Raw genomic sequence first — 26,832 nt, forward strand, 5'->3', positions numbered from 1 at the left:
CAGGGTAAAAGTAGTTCACTAATGAATTTGTTACAATATTAAGAAATAACTAAAGCACAGTGAGTGTTATATACACAGTTACAGAATGCTTTTCCCCCCATGTTTATATTCTTTAAAACTGCCAAACTCCACTAATTTGGCTTTATGGCCTCCTATTTAGAAACACATTCCTGTTTGTCAAAAGGAGTGGTGGAATTCACAAAGGTTTTACCAGGATAGCATTGCACTAAGAAAAATAAAAGATGAGTTGCATATTCTGAAAAAATAATCCTGACACCTAGAGGTGCTCAGCAAAAATGCTAAAAACCACTCAAACCCAACTCATCTCAAAAAGGGAAGGCAAATTCAAGGTGCCAGTGATTTTTCCAAGGAAATCTCATGCAATACTTGGATTGGCATTACACTATCAAATAATGCTAAAATTACAGCACACAAAAATTACAACATACAACAGCAGCCGCTCTTGTAAAGCTTTGTGTATATTTTGTGTCTATGTCAGAGGAAATTAACAAGACATAAACTACATTTGTATATATCAGCTGCCATGAAATACTTTCCTTGTCGATTCCATTCATTCAGTTATATGTAAAAATATATCATTTATTTATTCTAGATTATGGGGACAGCAGCAAAGATAATAAAAGTAATTTAAGTATGCTAGATTAAAAAAAAAATACCAGAGGCCTTAAAAATCAGAGTGAACCCATGAGCTTGGTATTTATAGACACATGCAAAACTCGTACGTTCTTTGAAAGTCAGTTTTCAAACGAGTTTTTTTCACTGATGTTCGGACAGAGTTTTGAGATCTTGGAGAGATGCAATTCTAAACGCAAGGCTTACAGAACAACTTTTGCTTTCACCACTGGGCTCTAGTGAATGCAGGTCAGTTTGGATGAAGAATGGAAAATCACAGTCCTGAGGCACACTGAAGGAAAGGCCCTTGCAGCACAGCCTGTCGTACCTGAGAGCTGCTCCCTTAAACCCTCCTGCTGTAAAAGCCTCTTTACTAACCCACACTGGAGCAGCTCAACAGTTTATCTAAGCAACTACGGGCCTTTTTTTCACTTTGTGGAGAGAGCATCACAGCATCTTTGGGGATTTTATCGATGCAGCAGGGTCCCTGAGCCGGGCACAGCGGCTGTGTCACCCACAGCAGGACAGCTCGGGAGTGGCCACAGTGCCCAGGGGCTGGCTGCCCAGCCTGCCCAGTGACCACAGCTCCTGCCACCGGGGCTGCACTGCCCAGTGACCACGGCTGCCACAGTGCCCAGGAGCTGCTCCTGCCACCAGGGCTGCACTGCCCAGTGACCACGGCTGCCACAGTGCCCAGGAGCTGCTCCTGCCACCGGGGCTGCACTGCCCAGTGACCGCAGCTCCTGCCACCGGGGCTGCACTGCCCAGTGACCACGGCTGCCACAGTGCCCAGGAGCTGCTCCTGCCACCAGGGCTGGCTGCCCAGTGACCGCAGCTGCCACAGTGCCCAGGGGCTGGCTGCCCAGCCTGCCCAGTGACCGCAGCTCCTGCCACCGGGGCTGCACTGCCCAGTGACCACAGCTGCCACAGTGCCCAGGAGCTGCTCCTGCCACCGGGGCTGGCTGCCCAGCCTGCCCAGTGACCACTGGCCAGCTGGGGAGGAGCAGTGCTGCGGGCAGTGCTGGCCCCTCGCTCTGCAGGGGCCGTGGGGTGTGGGATGTGCCCAGCAAAGGCCACCGAGGCCACCAGAGGTGTGGAGAGCATCCTTGGAGGAGCCGTGAGGGTGCTCAGGGGGCACCTCCGGCTCCCCTCAGCTGGCACCGGGGCACCATGAGCTGCAGCCAGTGCCTCCTGCCCTGCAGCCAGGCCACCAGAGGTGTGGAGAGTGTCCTTGGAGGAGATGTGAGGGAGCTGAGGGTGTCAGGGGGCACCTCCTGCTCCCCTCAGCTGGCACCGGGGCACCATGAGCTGCAGCCAGTGCCTCCTGCCCTGCAGCCAGGCCACCACAAGAAAGGGCCTCGAGGCCACAGGCACTTTGGACCTTTGGGAAGGCTGTTGCGCTGTTCGGGGGCTCAGGCGTTGGCAGAGGATGCCCAGCGGGGCGATGGAGTCGACATCCCTGAGGTGCCCGTGAGGACATGGCGCTGTGACACGCTTTGGGAGGCTGTGCAGCCTGGACGTTCTGGCCGGCCGGCCTCACAGGGCCCTGCCCAGTGCCCACGAGGAATCATAACCCGGCTGTGGGAGATTGTCACGAGAGGAGTTGTAAAAAGGGTGCTCTGGTTATTTTTCAGTGGAACAGGCTGGTGTGAAAGGCCTGCGGGTTTGTAGGGCAGAGTGTGCACGGCCTGTGGAAGGCAGCGCTCCTTCTCCCATCTCCAAACGCTCTGTACCTGCTGCCTTGTGTGTGTTTACCTGTGCCACACTGGCTAAGTTTGCCCACAGTTGACCTGAGTTAAGATACGGGAAATGTAAAGGCCTTTTAAAAGTGATTATTGTGCCCGGTGCCCCGCTCTGTGCCCTGCCCGCCGCTCTCCCTCATGGCCGCGGTCCGGCCCCGCCTCCCGCCGCCTCCCGCGCGCCGCGCACCACGTGACGCGCGGCCCCGCCCCCGCCCGCGGCCGCGCGGCGTCGCCGTCCGGGTATTTGAACGGCGCTTCCGCCATTTTCCCTGCGCCCGGCACGGAGCTAGGAGCGGGAGAGCCTCGGCAGAGGTACAGGCCCGGCACCGGCCCGGGCTCGGCTCCCCGCGCCCCGCCGCCATTGGGGCACGCGTGGCCGCTCTGCAAAGCGCCACCGGCGGGGGCGGCGGTCGCCGTTAGCTCGCGGCCGGGATGGAATGGGATGGGCTGGGCTGGGTGGCGGGAGGCTGCGCCTGAGGGAGCGTTGCGGCCGCGGGAGCCGAGGCGCGTGGCGGCTTTTCGGCCCCGGGAGGAGGGCGCTGGAAGGGCCGGGTCCGTGCGCGGCTCCGTCCGCGTTGGAAGGGCGGGCGCGGTGTGCGGGGCGGCGAGCGGGGCTCCCGCGGCCCGAGGCGGGGGGAGGCGGCGCTGCTCAGTCATGGTGGCTCATGGCGGGGAGCGCGCCCGGCCCGGTGCGCGGGGAGGCCCGGCCGGGCGGGCCCCGCTCGGCAGCTCCGTGGGGCGGGCCGCGGCCTCTCCCGATAGGGCAGCCGCTGCAGTGAGCGGCGGGATGCTGGTTCTGGGCGGGCCGGGAGGACTCTCCGCGGATCCGGAGAGGAGCCGGGGCAGGCCGTGGTTCAGCGGCCCTGCCGCGGCCCGGCCTTGGCGCGGCGCGGCCCGGGGGGCGCAGGGGGCCGGGAGCGGGCGGAGGCGGCGCCGCCATTGCCGCGCGCGGTGCCGCCACACGCGGGCGGGAGGCGCCGCCCGCCCCGGCCGGGCCGGAGCGCGCCCGGAGCTGGAAACGGCCCCTTCCGGCGGGGCCGCTCCCCGCGCTCGGCGCGCTCGCTCACACGCTGCCATTTCCCCCGCAGAGCCAGCATGGCCGCCCAAGGAGAGCCCCAAGTGCAGTTTAAGGTAAGGCAACGGCTCGCAGCTTGGCTTTGGGGGTTTTTCCCCCCTTCGCTAGAAAAGTAGCATAAGGGACTCTCGAGTGTCGACGTGGATGGTGGGTTTGGTTTCGAAGTGCTGGTCTTTCCATAATGGAGCGATTTATTGTAGTGTTGGATACGACATACACAAAAAGAGTCTGTTAACTGTGTCAATATATTCTATTTGCAGTTTAGTCTAAACCATTATTAATAAATCTTTGCCTGCAGAATGATTTTTAAATTTAAGACCTGCAGTGCGCTGTAAAAGGAGTGAGTTAGAACTAGACTTGCTCAGAATGAATTAGAATAACATTCTTTGTGTTATGTGCTCATTGTTCAAGTGTTTCAGAAGAGAATTTTCTGCTGTTTTGAATGGCTGGTGCGTTGGTGGTGGGTTTTGTTATCTTAACAGCTAGAAGTCCTGAAGATTGCTTCTAGAAGGTTGTTACTTGTGTTTCCTGAAATTCTTGGCTAGTGTATTGCAGTTCATGGTGCAGATGTTGGTGGGTTTTTGGTTTTGTTGTTTTCTTTGATTGTAAGGTAACGGGTTTCTCCAGCAGATATTTGGATAATTTCCTCTCCAGATCTGGTCACATTCAGGTTGAAAGCCCTAAATATTCTTCATTCAGTCTATTGAAGTAGTTTAGTAGAACCATATTCACAGCGCAGTGCAGTTCTTACCTACAAGGACTGGATAAGACTGACCAGAGTTACAGCACGATGGATGGGCTTAGCAAATTGGTTCCCAGCCAGGGAGCTGCTTCATGGGCAGTTGTTTGTTTGCAGCACCTTGCAGGAACTAAGCTCTTTGTAGCAATGAGTGGTATCTGTGCTAGAATGACTGATAAATGTCTCAGAATGCATTGCTCTGATTCTTTTCCTTTGTCTGTCCACAGCTTGTTCTGGTTGGTGATGGTGGCACCGGTAAAACAACATTTGTAAAGCGTCACTTGACTGGTGAATTTGAAAAGAAGTATGTAGGTATGTCTGAAGAAACATTTGAGCTCCAGTACCTCACAAATGGAAGTTCAGTCCATGGCTTGATAAATGCTCTGCTTTTTGTTTTTTCCCTAGCAACGCTGGGTGTTGAAGTCCATCCTCTGGTGTTCCATACTAACAGAGGCCCTATTAAATTTAATGTATGGGACACAGCTGGCCAGGAGAAGTTTGGTGGCCTGCGTGATGGCTACTATATCCAAGGTAAGAGCTGTGGGGGGACAGTCCTGTGCCTCTTGGGGCTCAGGGCTTCCTTCTGCTCATGCTGGCTACACTGGAAGCTGTCAGTGTGGCTGCAGTGATGAGCTGGTGTACAACTCCTCAGACTCTCATGCACAGAGGATAACATCCTTTGCCAGCCAAGGTGGGAGCATGGTGAGGATGTGTTTCAGGGTTACTGTGGGCCGTGCCGTGGATGGAATGACCAGGTAGCCCTGGTGGCATTTGGTGGTTAAGGGGGAGACGTGTGCTCCACTGAGTGCAGGCTTCTGTTCTATTGCTGCGCTCAGGCAAGGGCTTGGAACACAGACTAAAGGTTTTCAGTACCTGAGGAAGCTGGACACCTTCGTGCCAGAGTCTGTTTGGGTTTCTGAAATAATGAAAAATCTGTCCTGTGCTACTTCACTCACCTGTGTACCTTTACTATATCTTATTTTTGTGAAGTATTCTTGAGAAACTGCTCTGGACAAGAGCATCCTGAGATGGACCACTGGCTCTCAGCCTACCTTTGAGCCTTATTAGCATGTCTGAGCTGAGTTAATAGGTGTTGTCTGATTCTGCCAGGTATTTGGGGAAATCCAAGCTGGCTTCCCTGGTCTTGTATATTCCCATATGTGCAGGGCCATGTCCCTCAGTGATACAGCTGGTCTGATGTGGGCAGCACAGCAGGGGCCGGGTTCTGTGGGCTCCTGCACTGGCCTGGCGAACAGAACAGGAGCTGTCACAACTGTGATGCTGAGAGGGAAAAGCTAATGCAGATGCTTAACCCTAATGTGGGATGTCTCTGGGTTCCTCTTCTCCATCCTGTGTTGAAAGGAATTGGTTACACCAGGTGTAACTTGGCTTTGCTTCTCTCGCAGCTCAGTGTGCCATCATCATGTTTGATGTAACATCAAGAGTTACTTACAAGAATGTACCTAATTGGCATAGAGATCTGGTACGAGTATGTGAAAATATCCCTATAGTGTTGTGTGGCAACAAAGTGGATATCAAGGACAGAAAAGTCAAGGCAAAATCCATTGTGTTCCATAGAAAGAAGAATCTCCAGGTAAGTTGGGAGGAATCCAGTTGGTTTTGTCTTATGGGTGCAGCTGGGCTGTGGATGGTGGATTGGGTGCTCTGCCCCTGTCATTACAGGCAGCCTCACATCTCTTGGCTCTTCAAACCAAAATGCAGGGCAGGGGGAGGTGATGATGTTAAGGATGATCATCACTGGAGCAGAAGCTGTGCCAAGTTCTTAAAGAACTCGTGTGCATTTGGCTGTAGCTGCTCAGAGTCTCATCCCGTGACAGGACTGGGACTACAGTAGGTCACATCAGAGGAGAAAGATAGATCCATGCACTCTTATCTCCTGAAAGTTTTGTCCTAGATGAGATTTGATAACCTTTCAGTTCATAGTTTCTGCCTGAAACTGTTTCTGGACACTTAAATCATAACTGCTTATGAGTATGGAAACAAAAGCCATGCAGTCAAAAAAAAAAGGTAAAAGTTGATTGTGTAATCTTGATATGCTCTAAATAGTAGAGGGTTTTAAAAATAATGTCTAATGTGTGCTTTTTTTTCAGTATTATGACATTTCAGCTAAGAGTAACTACAACTTTGAGAAGCCTTTCCTGTGGCTTGCTAGGAAGCTAATTGGAGATCCCAACCTGGAGTTTGTTGCCATGCCTGCGCTCGCACCTCCTGAAGTTGTTATGGACCCAGCACTGGCAGCACAGTACGAGCAGGACTTACAGGTCAGTGGCAGGGGCACAGGGGAGCAGCTGCCTGCGGGCTGCTGTCACCCTCAGGGCACAGGCAGCAGGAGAACAGCTCTGAAGTGTGCCTTCCTCTGTTGCAGATTGCTCAGACCACTGCACTGCCAGATGAAGATGATGACCTGTGAGGGATGAAGCTGGAGCCCAGCGTCAGAAGTCTAGTTTTATAGGCAACTGTCCTGTGATGTTGGTGATGCAGCGTGTTTGCCACTTTATTATCTAGCTGAACAGAACATGTGCTTAATCTTTGGGATGCTGAAAGAGATGAATGGGCTTCGGAGAGTGAATGTGGCAGTTTAAAAAAAACAAACAAAACAAAATGAAAAAAACCAAAACAAAAAACCTTCATATTTTGGAACTGCATATTTAGCTGTTTTTTGGACTGCAATTACTTCCCCTTTTGAGTTTCAAATACAAGACTGCTGCAGTCACATCAGAGTGTTAAGTGGAAAATCTTGTTTCTGTCATTCCCATTCTTTTGTTTAGGTAATAAAGTTGTATTTCAAGTATCTCCAAGCAAGTGAACTTTCATGCATTGTTAGGAAAACTGTTCAAAGTGTCTTCTGTTCTTCATTTGAGGGTAATACTTGATTGTCTACTACTGCATTTCTCATTCTGTTTTCCTTCCTGCTTCTCATATTCAGCTCCTCTTGCTAATTCAGAGCTAACAGTTACCCTGTCCTTTTTAGCTGGCTGCCAGAGCTGAGGCGTGAGCGAGCTGCACTGGCAGTGAGTGTGCTGTGCAGGGGCAGCGTGGGTGCTGCAGGGGTGCAGAGCACAGCCTGCAGTTGTGCTTGCACGTGCTGCAGTTGCATGCAGCCCCAGCTCCTCGCTGGTACCTTCAGCTCTGTTTCAGCAGCCAGGAGCAAAATGCACCCAGGCCTGTGAAGTGACTTCAGCTGTGTCTTTGCATGGAACAGCAGTAGAGCTAGAGCTGGTTAATCCAACCCCAAGCATCTTCAAATTCACTAACCAGAGAACAGCCATGGTTTGAGCTAAGGTGCTCTTGCCTACCCAGTGCTATATCAGCTGGAGCCACAGTGATTTAAACATCTAGACTTTACTGTAACTGCACCAAGTTCTTAATTTGAAACTGGCTTATACAGCACAAATGGTGGAAAATGTCAACTTTTAACACTACCTTGTAGAGGTGAATCTTGGTCAATATTAGTACTGCTAGTAAGCAAAACTTAAGTTTAGGAATTTTTTTTTTCAGTAGTGTTTGAGTACATGAAGTCTTGAACTCTTCAGTTTTGTATTTTTGGTTTCTTAATAAAGTGGAGCATTTCATTTATTCCTTTTAACTTGCATGTTTGTGTACATGAATTACTTCAATATTCAGCTTTTGCTGCCTGGTAGCAAGAATTGGACTATGATTAGTGTGCAATATTGCTCTAAAGGAGTCACTTTAAAGTTAGTTCAGTTTGGGAATTCTTGGGGGGTTGGGGTATTTGGTTTGTTTTTGTGGCTACTCAGAAGTGTTCAAGAAGGTCCTGGATGAAAACGAGGGATGTTGCACACGTGGTGTTTGCAAAGGGACAAACCCTCATGTAATGTTTGACTCTTCCTGCTGCATAATCCTGCTCTAACGTGTGCTGTCACTAATTCTGTGCAGTCCTGGCTAACCCTGCTGCCTCGGCTGCTCTGCTGGCTGCTGGGGGGGCTCGGTGCCTTCAGGCTCTCACTTCTGCAGGGAGCTGCTCAAAGCCAGCGTGCAACGCTGCTGCAGAGCTGGAGTTGGGTTGGTGTGCTTGGACAGTGTCTGTGGTGGCATTGTCACAGCTCACCTGGGGACAGCTCCTGCCCTTGGTGTCTGTGCTCACCTGGGGACACCTCCTGCCCTTGGTGTCTGTGCTCACCTGGGGACAGCTCCTGCCCTTGGTGTCTGTGCTCACCTGGGGACAGCTCCTGCCCTTGGTTTCTGTGCTCACCTGGGGACAGCTCCTGCCCTTGGTTTCTGTGCTCACCTGGGGACAGCTCCTGCCCTTGGTTTCTGTGCTCACCTGGTGGCACCTCCTGCCCTTGGTGTGGTTCCTGCAGGAAGAGCTGCTTGGAGACTGCCCCAGCCTGGGAGCTGGGCTCTAACCCCCAGTGCATCTCCCAAGCTCTGAGAGGGGCATGCCCATCCTGCTGCAAAGGACTCTTCCATTTGCAATGCTTTGGGAGTGGAGCAAAGCCTCTTGCAGCATCTGTTCAGTCCTTCTGAATACTTGATTTTAAATCATGCAGCTACTCATATTTATATTAACATTACCAGAAGTTTTAGTGGCTCAAACTCTAAACTTTAATATATTTAACACAAACATTCAGAATTGAATGCTACTGATACAGCTGAGGTTTCCAGGAGGCAATTATGGGTTGCTCAGTTCCCTTTCTGTGCTGACACTTTATTAGCAAGGACTGAAAACCAACTGTAAAAGAGTGATGAGCAGGAAGCTCCTCAAGGCTGTGGTGATCGGTGACATCAAAGAAAACTCCACCCATGTCCCTCCTCCTGTGACTGCTGGAGTGACAAAGTCACTGATTTTACCTTCCCAATGCACCTTTCAAAGCTGTCTCTGTACAAGGTGCTGAGCCAAAGTCAGCAAATTAAATCAATAATAAATGGATTTTGTGCTGAGTGCTCCAGTCTGCTTTCCCAGCAGTGATAATATTTCCTGTTGCTCCTGCTGTATTCTCTTGCCACTGCACAAAACCAGAGGTAACTTGCTGATGGCTTTTTTCCATCTCAGTGCCTTTAAAAATAGTACTGTGAGTTTTGTTTAGACTGAGAATACAAAGGTTAGTTCTCCTGACAGACTTTTTCGTGGATAACAGGATTAAAAAAAAAGAAGAAAAAAGAAATATTTCAGGGTCTAGGAGTGGGTTCTCAGGGCAGGTTCTAGAGAAAGAGCTCAAACCAGAGAGCTTTGTTGCATTTATAAATTAAAAGGTGGGTCATAATTAACAAGGAATCCGCAAAATTTGGCATTACTATCTTTTGATTCAGGATCTGGTACTTTTATTTCTTCCTTGTACTGGATGTTTGGTTTTACTGGAATACCTGAGTTGAGGTCTGGGTGTAACCCTTATTTCGGACTAGAGCAAATGAGAATTCGGGCAGGTTTAGGAGTGGGAGAGCGGCCTGGGACAGGTCCCTGCAGGTCTGGCCAGGTGGGAGCGGCTCCGATGGAGCTGGGGAACAGCCGCGGCCCGGACACCGGCCGGTCACGGCAGAATTCATTATTAATTAATTAATTCATAATCAATGCCCTTTTCCCGTGTAGCAGGGGGGATCCTCTGAGCAGGCGGGGCCAAGCCGGGCCGGTTCCGGGCCGGTTCCGGGCCGGTTTTGGGCCCGTTCCGGTCCGATTTTGGACCCGTTCCGGTCCGATTTTGGACCGGTTCCGGGCTGATTTTGGGCTGGTTATGGGCCGTTCCGGGACGATTTTGGGCCGGTTCCGGACTGGTTCCGCGCTGATTTTGGGCCGTTCCGGGCCGTTCCAGGCCGATTTTGGATCGGTTCCAGGCCGATTTTGGACCGTTCCGGGCCGATTTTGGACCGGTTCCAGGCCGTTCCTGGCCGATTTTGGGTCGTTCCTGGCCGATTTTGGGTCGTTCCTGGCCGCTGCCCCGGACCCCGTTGCAGTTCCCCTTTCGGCCACGCGGTGGCGGCCGCCGCCCGCCCAGCCGTTCCCGGCCCTTCGGAAATTGATTTTATCGTTCATTTTTTACATTTTTACATTCATTTTTCCATTTCCACGTTCATTTTTCTATTTTTACAGGTGAAATCCGCCAGAAGCGTGAATCGCAGCCAGACGGAGCACTCAGGTGGATTCCTTCATCCTAATGCCGAGCAGGCACCAGCACCATCCTTCCCACAGCTCACATTTGTGTGAAGAACTGTTAAAATCAGAGCTTGTCACAGGAGGACAGCCAACACATGGAAAACTGACACTGAAATAAAGTGTAGCTTCACCTGGGGAAAGAGGCATCCACTACGTGCTGAGCAGCTGAGGCTACCAAAAAGGAACTTTGGTGTGCAAGAACTTGCAGCAGCCAAAGCTGGCACGGCTCTGTCGGGGCATTCAGGGCTCGATCCTGGAGCACAGGTACCCTGTGAGCAGCAGAATGAGCCTAAAGCCTGGAGGGTCGGTGTCCTGAGCACTGTTGGGCTCTCCTGACAGAGCCTCAGCCCTGCAGCTGGAGGAGCAGCTCTGGGAGGTTCCTCTGCCATCCCAAACCAGCAGGACCTGGAGTGAGGGCAGCTCATCCCCAGGGAATCTCCCTGCTGGGGGATCAGTGTCACCCACGAGCCGGGTTTGACTGAGACATCCCGGGAGGAGAAGGGAACATTCCTCGGACTCCTGGAGGGTGGTGCAGTTGGCAAATGATGTTCTAAAGGGCAGATCTTCCTGAGTGGCACCAGTGCAGGTCTGAGCAGCCCCGGGAGCAAAGGATGGGTGGGTTTGCACAGCTGGGGGTGGCCTGTGCCAGTGAAACAAACAAACAAACAAACAAACAAACAAATAAATAAATGAAATAAATCCTCCCAGCAGGGCTCAGCTGGGTGTCCCTCCATTCCCAGCAGAGCTGGCAGGGGATGTGAGGGGATGTGTGCTGGTGTGCCAGTGCAATCACTGGCAGTGTCCTTACTGACAGACAGACAGACAGACAGCCCGAGCAGAGCCTTGGAATCCACAGCATTTATCCACCTGCCAGTGCAGGCTGTGCTGGGACAGACTGACAGAATCTGTCGATCCTTAAAGCACTCCTTCCCGAGATGTTTGCTGGAACTCCCCAGCCCCAGCCGTGCCCCAGCTCTCCCCTGGCTTTGGGAGCCTGTGCCAGCTCCAGCCTGGCTCTGGTTCCTGCCCCAGCCCTCCCTGCTCGGCAGCAGGAGCCACAGCCAGGGCTGCAAATCCCCCGGGGGGGAGGGCAGAGCTGTCCGTGCCTGGGGGAGCCCAGGGAGAGCTCAGGGGGAGCCCAGGAGTGGCACAGGAGGACCCCAGGAGTGGCACAGGAGGATCCCAGGAGTGGCACAGGAGGATGCCAGGAGGAGCCCAGGAGGAGCTGAGGAGCCGCTCCAGGGCTGCTCCAGGAGCTGCTGCCGCCTTCTCCCGGGCTGGGCGGGCCCCGGGACCTCGGAGCTGCTCTGAGCCCAGGAGAAGAGGCAAAGCTGTGAAACTGCAGGAGAAAAGCTGGCACAAGCCCTGGAGGCAGCGTTTATCCTGGTTTGGGGATTATTCGTCATTATCATCTAAGATCATAATTGTTATTTTAGTATTTGTGTAATGAGGAAGATCTGACACCCGAATGGTCCCAGAACAATCCCAGTTACACACAGCGGCTCCTGGCAAAAAGGATTCGGCTTAATCACATCAAAAAGGATTTGTGAAACATTGTATTGATACAATTGTCCGGCTTTATGTCAGCTTGACAGTAAGGCTCAAATAATCAGGGACCTGCAAGGACCTGCAGGGACCTGAAAGGGCTTCCAGGGACCTGCAAGGACCTGCAGGGACCTGAAAGGGCTTCCAGGGACATGCAAGGACCTCCAGGGACCTGAAAGGGCTTCCAGGGACCTGCAGGAATCTGCAAGGCCCTCTGGGGATCCAAAAGAGCCTCCAGGGACCTGCAGGGACCTGAAAGGGCTTCCAGGGACCCACAGGGACCTACCAGGGACTTGCAAGGGCTTCAAGGGACCTGCAAGGACCTCTGGGGATCCAAAAGAGCCTCCAGGGACCTGCAAGGACTTCCAAGGACCCGCAAGGGCTTCCAGGGAGCTGCAAGGACCTGCAGGGACCTCGGCCCCCAGGGCTGCCAGTGAGCTCCGTTCCCTGCTGGGCTCCCCGCCGGCTCCCTGTGCCCAGTGCTCCCAGTGGCTCCAGTTTGCCCCCAGGGCTGCCCGGGCTGGGCTGGAGCAGGGTGGCTGTCCCAGTTCCTGGTTCAGAGCATCCAGCAATAAATCCAGGATTTGTTTCTGCAGACAGCCTGCAGTTTGCAGTTTGCTGTTTCTGCAGAAATTTCTGGCAGGGACCTTGTTTGCTGGGATTCTCCCAGTTGTTTTGGTGAGCACATTCCCTCCCTTGACAGGCCCCTCTTGGCAAATATTTCACATTCCTGTCTCTCTCTTTTCACATTTTGGTTTTTGTCAGGATTTTTAGCTGCAGCTCTGTGTTGTTTCTCAGAGTGGCTCCCCTTGTCACTGCGGGGTTTACAGAGAATCTCTCCTCTTCCTGCAGGACATCCAGGAGATTGGGGCTCTCTAATGAGGGAGGAAGTCTCAAAAAGCTGCAGGGAAAGAGGCACAAGCCAGCCTGTCATCACTGATTTTTGTAGGAACTGAGATTCAAAAGTTCAGAATTTTCAAAATTCTGCTTTTCTGGGCCCTAAATCAGGATTGCAAACAAAACCCCATTTTATTGCAATGCTGAAATTCTGTAGCACTGAGCCTGGGTAACCTCAGAGCATCCCTGCAGGGTGAGGGGCTGTGGGATGTCCTGAGGGGACAGAGCAGGTGTGGGTAGAGAACAGGTACAGGACAGGTATGGGTAGAGAACAGGTACAGAACATTCCAGAAAGGGAACAGAGCAGGTGTGGGTAGAGAACAGGTACAGAACATTCCAGAAAGGGAACAGAGCAGGTGTGGGTAGAGAACAGGTACAGAACATCTCCAGAAAGGGGACAGAAAAGGTGTGGGTAGAGAACAGGTGCAGGTACAGAACATCTCCAGAAAGCAGAATTGGCCCAGGGTGTCTCCATAGAGGGAAATAATAGAACAGGTGTGGATATAGAACAGGTATAGGTGCAGAACATCTCCATACAGGGGAATAGAAAAGGTGTGAATATAGAACAGGTACAGAACATCTCCAGAAAGGGGAATAGAAAAGGTGCAGGTACAGGACAGGTGCAGGTACAGGGTGTCTCCATACAGGGAAATAACAGGATAGGTGTGCATAGAGAACAGGTACAGGTACAGAACATCTCCAAACAGGGGAATAGAAAAGGTGCAGAACATCTCCATACAGGGGAAGGGAAGAGGTGCAGGTACAGGACAGGTGCTGGTACAGGGTGTAGATAGGGAAATGCAGGGAAATAGTTAATGGGGGTGGAAAGCTTATCAAATTTTGTTTAAAATATTCGTCTTTCAGTTTATTTGGCTGAAAATAGCTTTGAGAGCACTGAGAACAAGGCTCTGTCACAGAGGAGATAAAATAAAGAAAACCAGCCCGTTCTAGCTGTTCTTTTTGCTCTACACGTAAAATCCTGGTTAATATTTGTGACGTGGAGTGTAATGGGGAGACTCCTATAAAATGCTTTCACGTAAATATTTTTATTAAAACGAGAAGCAAAGTAGCAGCCACAGAAGATTTTTCCCAGCTTTGTGCAGCTCCGAGGAATCCGGGGAGATGAGGAACGCCTCAGTTTCCCCCGCTTGGTAGAGCTAAAGTAAAGCCAGTCCCCGGCAGTGCCGTGTGGTTTCAATCAGCGCTTTTAGCGCTTGCTTGGGACAGGAGCACAAGCGGAGTTTGTTGTTTTTCCACACGCAGGTGTCCGGCTGTTTGAGCTGGGTGTGGCCGTGATCGCTCCCAGGTGCGGATTTGGGGGGCGCCCCTCCCTGCCGGGGCTGGGGCCGCTCCGAGCGGCGGGACGGGGACAGGAGTGGATAAAAATGGGCAGGAATGGAGAGAAATGGACAGGAATAGGAACCAGCAGAGTGGGACGGAGCTGGCGGGCAGCGCTGACATCACCGTGGGGTGCGGGCTGGAGGAGCGGCGAGAGCGGGACGGGCGGGACTCCGCCGCTCCTTTCGGCTCAGTTCAGCCCATTTCAGCCTGCTTCAGCCCTTGTCGGTCCATTCCAGCCCGTTTGTCCCGCCTGGGAGCGGACCGGGAGTTTCCCCGGGGTCACTGAGGCAGCGCCCCGGAGCGAGCGGAGCCGCGCGGAGCGGAGAGCGCGGACAGAAAGTTACAGCCCAGATCTTTCCTGCCCATTTCGGACTGCTTCGGACCATTTCAGCCCGTTTCGGACCATTTCGGACCATTTCAGCCCGTTTGGGCCCGTTTGTCCCGCCTGGGAGGGACCGGGAGTTTTCCCCGGGGTCACTGAGGCAGCGCCCCGGAGAGAGCGCGGACAGAAATTTGCAGCCCAGACCTTTTGTTTTTGGCACACAAACGCTGCAATAGAAGCGCTGGGCTCCTTCCCGCGGCACAGCGCAGCTCCGGGGCTCGGTGCGCGTTTCTGGGAGTTTTCCTCCGGTCCCGGGAGTTAACTCGGGGTTAAATGAAGATACCGAGGGGTGAAGCAAGGAAAGAACGCCTGCAGGGTCTGGAAGGATGTTCTGCCGGCACTGAAGGAATGGACCTTTCGAACCTGCTTGGAAAATGTCCTTTTTGATACCGAGAGTCGCAGAGGAAAGCTTGTGATTGGGATCTGCAGGAGTTTGCGTTCCGCTGTCCTTCCACGCTTCCATGGACCATGGAGAGTTTGCTGTGGCTGCTCTGCTGCCATTACTCGTTGCTGATTTTATTTCAGCAGAAATACCAGGTAATGTCCTGAACCCGCTCAGCACTGAGGGGGGCTCGGGCTCCTCGAGCAGGTTGTGCCTCACCTGTCTGTGTGCTGTTTTCTGTGCAGGTGTACGGGAACCATTCCCAGCTCCCCAAACACCCAGGTAAGGAACACTCTGCTCCCCCTTTGTGCCGATGTGCTTGGGGATTTATGGGCTTTTCTTGCAGTTTGTGGGGTTTTTATTTCCTCAGCAGCCCCAGAGAAGCTGAGTGCCAGCCTGTGTTAAAGATGAGCTGGCCCAAAGTGTCAGGCGTTGTGAATTCAGCCCCCCACCCACGGAACATTCTGGACACAAACACGTTTGGAGAAAGATGCCGTGTGTTTGACGTGTGAGCAAGTCCTAGTGCACTTGTTTATCCTCCCTTTGCTGAGTGTCAGGTTCTGAACCAGACCTCTACACAGACTCCTTTCCTTCCCCCCATGTTCAGCATTTTTGGTTCAGCAGTGAACACTTGGCGGGGCCACTTTGGACACTTTGCAGCTCCCTGGCGTGGCTTCAAGCCCTGTCCCTCCTCCCAGCCTCACACTTGGGTTTAAATCAGTCACAGAGCAGATTAAGGATTTCTCATCTGTTTCCAATGCAGAAGAACTCCCTCGGAGCTCAGAAGGGTTTGTGTGTGACTGCAGAGCTCTTCATTGATATAAATAGTTTAACCTCAAGCCTCATGGTGGTGTGCAAGTACAGTGTGCTGCTCTGCCAGCCCGGGGTTGCTTTTTTCAGCTTTGACCACATGTAATTATTGTCAAGTAAAAGGCAGGGGGATGGGGAGAGGCCACGTCTGTTGAGGGAGTAATTAATGGCTTCTGCTCCACCTTTGCTCAAAACCAAGAGAAAGAATCCCCAAAAACGAGGGGCTGTGGCTCTGGGGCCAAAGGGGAAACCCTGCTGCCCTGAGTGGGGAGCAGGGCTGGCTGCAGGGCTGGAGCAGCCCCGGGGCCTCTCCTGAGCAGGGTCACTGCTCTGAAAGGATTTTGCATTCAGGGCAAGGGGTTCTTCATCCAGAGCTCTCAGCTGAGCTGGGGTTGCCCAGAATTTTTGGATTTTGTTGTGTGTGCTTGCTGGGGTGCCTGTGCCCTGAGGCTGCAGTGCCCTGGTGCTCTCAGTGCCAGCTGTGCCCTTCTCTGCCCTCCAGGCAGCCAGAGGAGGTGGAGAGCCCCAGAGCCCCAATTCCCTCCCATTTCCATCCCCATCCTGTCTGTGCCCTGCTCCCTTCCTGAGGGAAGGCCTCTCTGACAGCAGCAAACCCTGAGTGAGGTGGGCTAAGAATAGATCCTGGATTCATTAATTCAGTCGTGAATCACTTGTTGGATATCTCTGGTGTGGTTGACTTTGGAAGCAAGTCTGAGCAGCTCTTGTACCCTCACAAGAGGCAGAACTTGGAGTTCTGTTTCCTCTGACCTGCAGTTGCTGCTTGTGAAGTTTAGCAATTTTATCAACTTTGCACTCAAAATAAAAAATAAATGTTAGGATCCCAGCTGTGTCACACCTCAGAATCTGCCCCATGAGGGTGGAGGCCATCAAAGTGCTCAACAGGTCTGCATTAGGCACTTTAACAAAGTTTCTGCTCCTCCATATCCACGATACAGAGCTCTGGTGTGTCCAGGACAGGAGAAGGACAGAGCAAGCATCAAACAGGCCAAGGGTTTGATCTGCAGGGGGGGAAAGGTGTGGGCTGAGCCCCAGAGGACACAGCCCCTGGCTTGGGGTGGTTTGCACCCCAGGTGTGGGGAGGGTTTGCAGTGGGTGTGACAAACTTCCCTGCCAGCTCCACACCCCAGCCTCAGATTGTTTGGGATGGAGATTGGCTGTAGGGCAGGGAGCAGGAAACGTGCTGTGGCACAAACCCTGTGTCCCTGCTGCTCCCTGTGCTGCCCCTGCAGCCCAGTGGGATGAAATGCCATGAAGGTGCATCCATGGAAAAACTTCTTTATCTGCCTCGCCTCCCCCAGACTTTCTTGGCTGTAGGACATGCTACACTTATTTCATCAACCTGATTCAATGAAGTGTTTTGAAAATCAAGAGTTCTTGCAGCAAGCAGGATAGTAAGAAATTGCAGGTCATGTTTTTGTACACTAGCAATGCTCTACCCTAAAACCAGAATTGTTATCTGGACAGAAAATGGGGTTGTTTTGGGCAGCCTGCTCCTGGTGGAGCTTGAGTGACCCCAGGTCCCAGAATCTGTTCAAGCTCTGGTCAGTCAGCCTGGGCAGACAGAAATGCCAGGGGAAACCTGCAGGTGCTGCCTTTGCCAGCTTGTGCACCTGTGGAAAGGGGAACTGCAGGGAAACAGAGGGATCCCATCAGCCCCAAAGGGGGTTTGGGGTGCTGGGGGAGCTGGGGGCTCTCGGGCTGCTGCTCAGAGCTCTGGCAGCTCCTCTGGTGTCCCAGGAGCAGGGATGGGGTTAGAAGCAGGTTTTCTGCAGTGCCAAGGCTTTAATCTACTCTGCTGCTCTGATTTATGGCCTTGCTCATGGGCCACACGTGATTTACATACATATTTTGGTTTACTTAATCTTTCCACCTGTTTTATGGTCATTTTCTGTGCAGACCTGTTACTCACCTTGTTGCTCTTTCATTTAATAATCTAACCTGTGTTTCTTGAAAGGGTTCAGAGTCCTGGCCTCAGCCTCCCACTACTGGCCCCTGGCAGACGTGGATGGGATTCACGAGTTCCGGGACACCCACGGAGGTAGAGCCGTGCCCGCCTTCCCTGGCCGTGCCCGCTCCTGCATGCTCACAGGAGGCAGCAGGAGCTGGCACAGGGGGTGATTTCTGTGTTCAAAGGGGGTGATTGTGACCTCTGTGCCCAGAGGGGGCGATTTCTGTGCCCAGAGGGGGCGATTTCTGTGCCCAGAGGGGGCGATTTCTGTGCTCAGAGCTTAGGGTTTCCCCAGCTCTGTTTTTGCAGGGCTCTGATACCCAATGATGCTGTATTGGTGATTCCTGGAGGCTTTGTGGGCTGGCTGTGCATTGCTGAGGCTCTGAAGAGAAGAGGTTTATGAGCCAAGGAGATGCTGAAATCACTGTTATCTGTGCTTTGGTACATGCACAGCATGCCCCAGGGCTCTGGGGTCCCTGGCTCTGCCAGCAGGGAGAGGTCTCCTGTGCTCCTGGGAGCAGTTCAATGCCCAGGCTCCCCAGGCACTTCTGGACCTTCAGGTGGTTCTGCAGAAAGTTCTGCAGGCTCTCACCTGGACACCTCTCTCGTTCTCACCTGCCTTTGGGAGCTTCCTGAGGAGCAGCAGTGCAGCAGGAGCTGATAGAGGGTGAATTCATTCTCCAGCTGGGCAGACCCAGGAGGGATTTGCAGAGGCAGAGCTGTCCCTGATGGGCCAGGGGGGATGGCACCTCTGCTGCCAGGGTGGGGAGGGGCAGCCCAGGAGCCCCTGGGGTCCCCCAGAGCTCTGGGGGTCTCCCTCCCTCCCCAGGGATGGGCTGGGCTGGGCTCTGCCCCCTGAGGCTCAGGTCCTTGCAGGGTGTGAAACGAGCTGGGCTCTCCCCCCTGAGGCTCAGGGTCCCCAGGAGCTGACTTTGCCCTGCTGACACCTTGGCCAGATGTGCTCCAGGTGTGCTGTGTGCATCCCCAGGGCTCCCCAGCCTTCCCCAAAGCAGAAATGCCAATCTCTGTGAATATCTGAATCCCTTTATTGCAGAGGTGTTCAGGTGTTTCCAGCCTGAACTGTGGCCTCTTTCCACAAGGTTTCTGAAGGGAATGGAATTGCCTGGCCAGGGATAGACCTGGGAAATATTCTGCTTCCATTAGGAGCTGATGGCAGCATTCCTGCTGACTGCAAGAGAATGACAATTTGGCTTGCAGGAGTTGCCACACAGGTTCTCTGGAAGTGTGTTAAAGTAATTTTCTGACCCTGGACTCCACGTGGTTTCAAAAAAAAAAAAAAAAAAATATATATATATATATTGAGGTGAGGTGCTCCATATCTAGCACTGCTTTGGCAGTCATGTTACAGCCAGGCTGTTTTGAAAATAATATATATTATATATATATATATAAAATACAGCTCTTGGAAAAGGACAACTGATGTTAGATTGTTTCTCAAATTGAGTTTAATTTTACTTCAGCAAAACCCAGGAGTGTTTCAGTGCCTTGGAAGAGAGAAAGCAGGACAGGTGAAGTTCCTGGTGCTGCCAGCCTTCCCTGGCAGGAGAGGGCCTAGCTCCCAGGAGCAATCCCTCCTGTTCCCATTGCACGGGGATAAAGAGATTTGTAAATGAGCCAGCTGCAGCACTTTGCTGAAAGCATGGGCTGGCTTCTGTCTGGGCTGCAGGGACCTCAGCAGCCAGAGGGTTGGTCTGTGCAGGGCTGCCCTGTGCTGTGTTATCACACACAGGTATCCCCTCACCTGCCTCCACAGAGGGTTGGTCTGTGCAGGGCTGCCCTAGTGGCTCAGGTTCCTCCCCCTGTTTGTGCTGTGGTATCACACACAGGTATCCCCTCACCTGCCTCCACAGAGGTTTGGTCTGAGCAGGGCTGCCCTGGTGGCTCAGGTTCCTCCCCCAGTCTGTGCTGTGGTATCACACACAGGTATCCCCTCACCTGCCTCCACAGAGGTTTGGTCTGTGCAGGGCTGCCCTGGTGGCTCAGGTTCCTCCCCCTGTTTGTGCTGTGGTATCACACACAGGTGTCCCCTCACCTGCCTCCACAGAGGTTTTACCTGCCTGATTTCCACTCTGATCTACAGGAAAAGTGTTCTTTATTGCTGTAACCCACTCCAGTGCCAGCCTGCTGGGTTCAGGCTCCCTTCTGGTGACACAGCTCCTTGTTTATTGCAGAGCCCTCCTTGTTTTCCCACTCATCATATCGTGCCGTTATTTTCATTCCACGTTTCTCCCTAACCCCTGGAAGCACCACGATCTGTCTGTCACGTTGTTAATCCATTTCATTTGTTGGAACCATTGTGTGTGAGGCCAGGTTTGTACCTCTCAAAGCCCTGGTGTGCTGGGAGCGTGGCAGCAAATGAATGCTGTGGGAATCTCAGCCCTGGCAGCAACTGAAAGGAAACAATCAGCACAAAACAGAGCAAATAAAGAGAAAGTGGCCGTGCTCAGGTTTTTCATCTGACCCTTGATTTCCATGCATTTTTATCTGGAGGTTTTTGGGCTGTTTTTCTCTTCCTGAGAGCATTTGTCTTTTTGCTCTGTGAGCTCAGTTGGTCTAAATGCCAAATCAATGTCTCTCCATCTGCTTTCATGGGCTTTTCATCAGGCTTTATTTGCCTGCCCAGGGTAAACAATTACACTGTGCAGGACACTGTTAAATTTCAAATTCAGAGGAAAACAAACAGAGAATAAACCCTTACGGTCGGCCATCAGAGGCTGGATGTTTTCTGATGTTTGGCTGGAGTTTCTCGTGTTTTGGTTTGTGCCCAGTGCTCTGACCTGCCCCGTGGGCACAGCCAGCACAGCCTGGCCCTCTCTCCCCCTCCAGTAAAACATTTGTGCAGATTTTCCTGCTCAGCACCTGGGGGACCTTCCTTCAGTGGCTCTGCCAGGGCAAACTGCAGCCAGCAGCTCTGGGGTTTGTGCTCAGTGAGAGGTATGAACTGGCCGGTTCTTTGCTGATGGTGTTGATTCATTGTTTGCTCATCTCCTTGTTTTCTTTTGTTGTTCCACCCAGCTCTAAGAATCCACAACTTCACTGTGCTTCCTCCCCATAACTCTACCTTTGTAAATACCAATGACTCTGCCTACTCTAACTTCTCTGCAACCGTAGGTGAGGATTTGCTGGTGTTTGTTCTGCATTTGGCAGGCCTGAATGGTTCTTGGAACCTGGGTGAGCTCTGGGTTTGGGTCCAAGTGCTTGTGTGGTAAAAGGATTTATTATTATTATTATTATTATTATTATTATTATTATTATTATTATTATCTGGTTTGAGTCATTAGTTTTGTGTATAAGGTTATTATTTTATTATTATTATTATTATTATTATTATTATTATTACTTGGGTTGGGTCCAATGCTTGTGTGTAAAGGGTTATTATTTTGTTATTATTTTGTTATTATTTTGTTATTATTTTGTTATTATTTTGTTATTATTTTGTTATTATTTTGTTATTATTTTGTTATTATTTTGTTATTATTACTCTGGGTTTGGGTCCAAATGCTTGTGTGGTAAAAGTATTTTTGTATTATTATTATTATTATTACTACTCTGGGTTTTAATCCAAGTGATCATGTGGTAAAAGGATTTATTATTATTATTATTAATTAATTTATTTAATTTATTTATTTATGTCTTGAGTGGGCCTCGTCAGGGATGTTTCATTGGGTTATTTTTCAGTGAAATCTGGAGTTAGATCACCAGCTTGCCCTTTCAAAACATGAGAAAAAAACCCCTGTTTTGTCACGTTTTAATTGGTGAAAGAAATTCTTTAGTGGCTCAGCCTAACACAGTAAGACACCTCCAGGAAGGGTCTGGCATTCCAAACTGCAAAGATTACTCAGATTATTTTAGAACAGTCATTTTGGGGTGTGTGGGTTCTGTCAGTCTTAGTTAGGCACAGGGCTGAGGGGGTATGAGTGCAATATTTACAAATTTGAAATAGAAGGTGTCTGTGTGGTCCTTAAAAATCCAACAAACCACGGACAAATGGAAACAAACAAAGAACTGAACACAGGAATGTGTTTTTGTCCAAACTGGAACAAAAACAAGCACAGAAAGCAACAGAGCCCCCCAGCTGGACCCAGACAGACACCTGGGCTGCAGCAGGCTGTTAAATTCAGGTTTCCAGGAAGCTTTCCTGGGTGAATGTTAAGGTGGATTTTGCTCTTGCTCTAGATATTGTAGAGGGGATGGTGAACAAAGGGATTTACGTCACTGAGAAGAAAGGAGTCACCTTTCTCTTCTTTGGGAGCTACAGGAATTCCTGCATCAGCAACCCAGAGGCTTGTGGGCCCGAAGGTGAGGAACTTTCACTGGGACTGACTTTCCTTTTGTGCCCAATTCTGTTTTCCAGTAATCATTGTTTCTTTCCTCCTTGGAAGGAAATCTAAAAATGAGGCTCGACCCTTCATTGACTTCTAAGGCAGTTGAGTGTGGATTGCTGAAAATTTAGTTTTTTCTAACTGCAGGGTGAGTTAGAACTGATCAGCAGCTGCTCAGCTTCAGTGTGGCCTCTTGGCAGGACTGGGCTTTATTTGTCTCTGGAGAGAAGAACATCTGTAGGTCTGTGGTGTCCTGGGTCCGTTTGTCCAGCTCACAGATGCTGAAACGCCTTCATTCCATCTCCTTCCCCTGGGCTTGGGACCCCAGAGTGAGAGGTGTGCCAGGTGCTGGTGCCAGGTGTGATGGAGATGGAGTGGGACAGTCCCAGGTGCTGGTGCCAGGTGTGATGGAGATGGAGTGGGACAGTCCCAGGTGCTGGTGCCAGGTGTGATGGAGATGGAGTGGGACAGTCCCAGGTGCTGGTGCCAGGTGTGATGGAGATGGTGTGGGACAGTCCCAGGTGTTGGTGGGACAGTCAGGTGGTGCCAGGTGTGATGGAGATGGAGTGGGACAGTCCCAGGTGTTGGTGCCAGGTGTGATGGAGATGGAGTGGGACAGTCTCAGGTGCTGGTGCCAGGTGTGATGGAGATGGAGTGGGACAGTCCCAGGTGTTGGTGCCAGGTGTGATGAAGATGGAGTGGGACAGTCCCAGCACTCATTGCCCTGCTCACTCTCGCACGGCACTCTCTGGAGTTTCAGAATTCCATGGAGGTGGAAGCTCCACTCTCTGGAGGTGCAGAATTCCATGGAGGTTGCAGTTCCACTCTCTGGAGTTGCAGAATTCCATGGAGGTGGAAGCTCCATTCTCTGGAGGTGCAGAATTCCATGGAGGTTGCAGTTCCACTCTCTGGAGTTTCAGAATTCCATGGAAGTGGAAGTTCCACTCTCTGGAGGTGCAGAATTCCATGGAGGTGGAAGCTCCATTCTCTGGAGTTGCAGAATTCCATGGAGGTGGAAGCTCCATTCTCTGGAGTTGCAGAATTCCATGGAAATGGAAGCTCCATTCTCTGGAGGTGCAGAATTCCATGGAAGTGGAAGTTCCACAGAAAGTTCTGGCTTTCCCTGAGCTCCAGCCACGTTGCTGGTGTTGGATGTTCTTGCTCTCAGTGGCTTGGGCCATCCTCCAGGGGGGAGGTTGGCTGGAAACAAGGAATAGGATCGCTCGTGTTTGAGTTTTGGGAGCACCAGAGCAGCTGGCCTCACCTGGGAGTGTTGATCTGAGGGTGATTTTACAGATGCTGTCCTGGTTGGTGCCAGGTGATCTGTGCTCAGAGGTGTCCCTGCCTGGGTCCTGCACATGGAAATCTCTCGTTGCCCTCGGTTTTTCAGTCGAGTCTCCTCTCCCTTGCTTTCCCAGGGGTAACATTTTCCTTCTTCTGGAAGACCCAAGACCAGCAGGCCAAGCTTCTCCCTGCCTCTGGTGGTCGGGTGGTTTCCAGTGGGTTCAAAATCTGCTCAAACGAAGGCGAGGGCTCTGTGGAGTTTTACAGCCGGGGGAATGCCATGATGAAGTGGAAAGCAAGCTTCAGCCCACCAGGTAACGGCTCTATGTTTTAAAAACCCCCATTTCTTTGTTGCATTTTGCTTTATTCCTGCAGACAGAGGTGGTGAGAAGAGCACAGCTTCAGGAAAGAGAAGGAAGGGGCTGTATAAAAGCAGGCACAGAGCTCTGTGCTGGAGAGTTCTGGTGTGGGCAGGGGGAGAGGAAGGCAGGAGGAAGGCAGTGATGTGCAGTGGAACACTTGCCATGGCCAGCAGCCCTTGGGCTGTCTGTCCTCGCTGGCTCCCGTGGTCCCTGCACGGCTGGGTGGGAGCAGAGAGTGCAGATCCACCCCTGGCAGCTCCCAGGGCACCCCAGAGCTGCTCTCTGCTGAGTTCAGCCTTTATTTGGTCACCCTCTGACTGTTCTTCTGTGGTTCTGTTTCTGTCCATGCCAGGTTTCCTGTGCCAGGCCATAGCATTAATAAACATTTTGGTGTGTCACATACCTCACTGCTTCTGTCTAAACTGTGCCTTGCTGGGGAGCACTAATATCTGCTGACTGGAACAAATTCTGGTCTTCCAGGAACACTAATGGCATTCAATAAATATTTTCTTGCCCTAATTTGGCTGCCTGTACATTGTTAAAGCAGACTCGTGGTAGCAGTTCCATAAACCTTAATGAATCAGCTCAGAAATCTTATTTTAAGAGAAAAGCTGCAAATGGCAAGAATAATTCACACGTTTGTGGATTATCCAGTCCAAGTGAAAATGAATATTGTGTTTTCTGCCTCTCAGGCATGACAAGGGATCGGTGAGGACTTTAGAGTGGTTCACAGAGCAGTCTGTGCTGCTCTCAGTGGGCTGAGTTTGAGGCAGGAGTGAAGAGCCCTCAGATCCTGCCAGCAGCACTCAGCAGGGGCAATTTATGGAGCTGCACTGAGCCCAGGTTCAGGCAAGGCAGGGGACATGCTGCCAGGCATGGGCTTCCCCAGGGGGGTGAGGATTGATGGGCACAGCATTCCATGGCTCAGCATTGGCCCTCCTGGCAGCTCCATGGCAGGGAGAGTCCAACAGGGAGCTCTGGCTGGAGTTGCCCCAGCCCCTGTGCCTCTCCCTGCTGCTGCCCTGCAGGTCCCTGCTGGACCCAGCTCTGGGAGCTCTGACTGGAGCTGTGACTGGAGCTCTGGCTGGAGTTGCCCCAGCCCCTGTGCCTCTCCCTGCTGCTGCCCTGCAGGTCCCTGCTGGACGCACGTGCTGTTCACCTGGCGGTCGAGGGAAGGCCTGAAGGTGTACGTGAACGGCACGCTGAGCACCACGGACCCCGAGGGCAAGGTGTTCTATGACTATGGGGACGCCAGCCCCGACCTGCTGGGCACGGAGGGTGCGGCCCCGCGCTCCGTCAGCGGCGCCTTCGACGAGTTTGTGATCTGGGAGAGGGCGCTGAGCCCGCGCGAGGTGCGCCAGTACTTCACTGCCGCCGTGGGTGAGTGGGGCTGCTGGGCAGGGCATCTGTGAGAAATGGCTGATCACTTTTCATGGTTTGTGTTATAAATGTACTTTAATTATGGAATAAATTCATTTGTGAAAAGGCCACAAGCAAAAGTCAGATCAGTGCTGAGCCCGCGCGAGGTGCACCAGTACTTCACTGCTGCCCTGGGTGAGTGGGGCTGGGGCTGCTGGGCAGGGCTGGGTGTGCCTGACACCTGTGAGAAACGGCTGCTCACTTTTCATAGTTTGTGTTATAAATGAATTTAGCCAGTCTGATAAGGAGAATTTATTCAGTATTGCATTTGTAAAAAGGCCACAAGCAAAGGTCAGATCAGCGCTGAGCCCATGTGAGCTGTGCAGGTACTTCACTGCTGCAGTGGGTGAGTGGGGCCAGGTTGGCCATGGGGGCTGCTGGGCAGGGCTGGGTGTGCCTGACACCTGTGAGAAACGGCTGCTCACTTTTCAAAGAGAAAGAGATTGGCTAAATGTAATAGAGAATGCAAAGGATCGGGATCAGCCCCCAGGCAGTAAAGCCTGTCAGTGCTGCTGTGGATCTGCACCACCAGCCTGTGCCTGCAGGAGAGGCTCTGGCTGCTGAGTGTGAGCAGCAATCAGAAACCACCCACCCTGAGAATGGAGCCATGGGCACCTAGAACCTTCTGCCTCCCTGGGAGCTGGCACTCTGATTTGTGCTTACGAGATCCCTGGGGCTAAAGCAGTTGCAGCTGTACCTGTGGTGCTTTTAAACCCCTGGGAAACATCAGTCACAGAATTTCTGGTGTCTGCCTGGAAATGAGAATGTCTGTTATTTAAAATAACCCCCAACCCTAAAGAATTTCTGTAAATGCCGGGGAAGGAGCTGCAGGAGAAAGGTGGATCTCAGTGTTGTAATGTACCTTGGACCTTTTTTTATTGAGATATTACATTTGAAATTTCTTGTTTGCAAACCAGTGTTTAAGTATGTAAGACTTAAACTGTTGCCATGCTCATCTGTAATAAGTTAGAATAAAACTGATGACAGAATCAGAAAATTATATTTTTTAAACAAGGCTGTGTGGCTACAGTGCTGGAAATAAATAAAATCCACAGAACAGCAAATCTGCTGCTTTCAGCTGGAACTGATCCAGCCTGAGGTGGGAATGTATATATGAAATTATGTATCTGATATAAAATCCAGATTTGTAACAGCCTTGTTTGTGTTTGTATTTCCCCAGGTGTGCAAGTCCTGCTCTCTTCAACTCTTCCCTGGTCTCTGGTGACAACCACGACACACCCCATGGTAGGACAGTGCTTGGGACCCTTTTCCACCCTGCAGGACCTGCCTAAACCCCAGTTACAGCCCCCCTCCCTGCCTCAGTTCTGCTCATGGCCCCCATTTCCACCCCCCAGTTATGGGTGCAGTTACAGCCTCCCTCCCTGCCCCATTTCCATCCATGGCCCCCATTTCCACCCCCAGTTAGGGTGCAGTTACAGCCCCCCCCTCAGTTCTGCTCATGGCCCCCATTTCCAGCCCCCAGTTATGGGTGCAGTTTCAGACCCCCTCTCTGCCCCATTTCTGCTCATGGCCCCCATTTCCACCCCCCAGTATGGGTGCAGTTACAGCCCCCTCTCTGCCCCATTTCCATCCATGGCCCCCATTTCCACCCCCCAGTTATGGGTGCAGTTACAGCCCCCCTCCCTGCCTCAGTTCTGCTCATGGCCCCCATTTCCACCCCCCAGTTATGGGTGCAGTTACAGCCCCCCCCTCAGTTCTGCTCATGGCCCCCATTTCCAGCCCCCAGTTATGGGTGCAGTTACAGACCCCCTCCCTGCC

At 52.0% G+C, this 26,832-nt stretch overlaps 2 protein-coding genes across 5 annotated transcripts in view; both read left to right on the forward strand.

Moving 5' to 3' along the window:
* The first annotated feature begins 2,567 nt into the window (after window positions 1-2,567).
* RAN (RAN, member RAS oncogene family) lies at window positions 2,568-7,786 on the forward strand. Its single transcript, XM_050980618.1, has 7 exons — window positions 2,568-2,687; window positions 3,464-3,506; window positions 4,417-4,501; window positions 4,595-4,720; window positions 5,596-5,783; window positions 6,301-6,471; window positions 6,576-7,786. The coding sequence occupies exons 2-7, from the start codon at window positions 3,471-3,473 to the stop codon at window positions 6,618-6,620; spliced, it is 651 nt and encodes a 216-aa protein (XP_050836575.1). The 5' UTR covers window positions 2,568-2,687; window positions 3,464-3,470; the 3' UTR covers window positions 6,621-7,786.
* Window positions 7,787-14,184: 6,398 nt separating this feature from the next.
* Window positions 14,185-26,832, forward strand: part of ADGRD1 (adhesion G protein-coupled receptor D1) — a 79,759-nt gene continuing 67,111 nt past the window's right edge. Inside the window, exons 1-8 of one of the 4 annotated variants that reach the window (XR_007778929.1) lie at window positions 14,185-15,021; window positions 15,112-15,148; window positions 17,652-17,735; window positions 20,682-20,777; window positions 21,843-21,965; window positions 23,407-23,586; window positions 24,766-25,014; window positions 26,234-26,298. Coding sequence is in view for 3 of the 4 variants with exons in the window: in XM_030233213.2 (XP_030089073.2) it covers window positions 14,953-15,021; window positions 15,112-15,148; window positions 17,652-17,735; window positions 20,682-20,777; window positions 21,843-21,965; window positions 23,407-23,586; window positions 24,766-25,014; window positions 26,234-26,298 (903 nt within the window). In the remaining variant the exon portion in view is untranslated. The remainder of the gene's footprint in view (window positions 15,022-15,111; window positions 15,149-17,651; window positions 17,736-20,681; window positions 20,778-21,842; window positions 21,966-23,406; window positions 23,587-24,765; window positions 25,015-26,233; window positions 26,299-26,832) is intronic. The other 3 variants (XM_030233213.2, XM_050980678.1, XM_050980679.1) reach the window with 3 other exon arrangements.

Source organism: Serinus canaria, chromosome 15, assembly GCF_022539315.1.
Source record: "Serinus canaria isolate serCan28SL12 chromosome 15, serCan2020, whole genome shotgun sequence".
NCBI lineage: Eukaryota > Metazoa > Chordata > Aves > Passeriformes > Fringillidae > Serinus > Serinus canaria.

Excerpts from the sequence above, each read along its gene's own strand:
- RAN (XM_050980618.1), top strand. The coding sequence starts at position 3,471 with ATGGCCGCCCAAGGAGAGCCCCAAGTGCAGTTTAAG. Across the intron at positions 3,507-4,416 it reads AGCCCCAAGTGCAGTTTAAG|CTTGTTCTGGTTGGTGATGG; the intron begins GTAAGGCAACGG and ends GTCTGTCCACAG. Across the intron at positions 4,721-5,595 it reads TGATGGCTACTATATCCAAG|CTCAGTGTGCCATCATCATG; the intron begins GTAAGAGCTGTG and ends CTTCTCTCGCAG.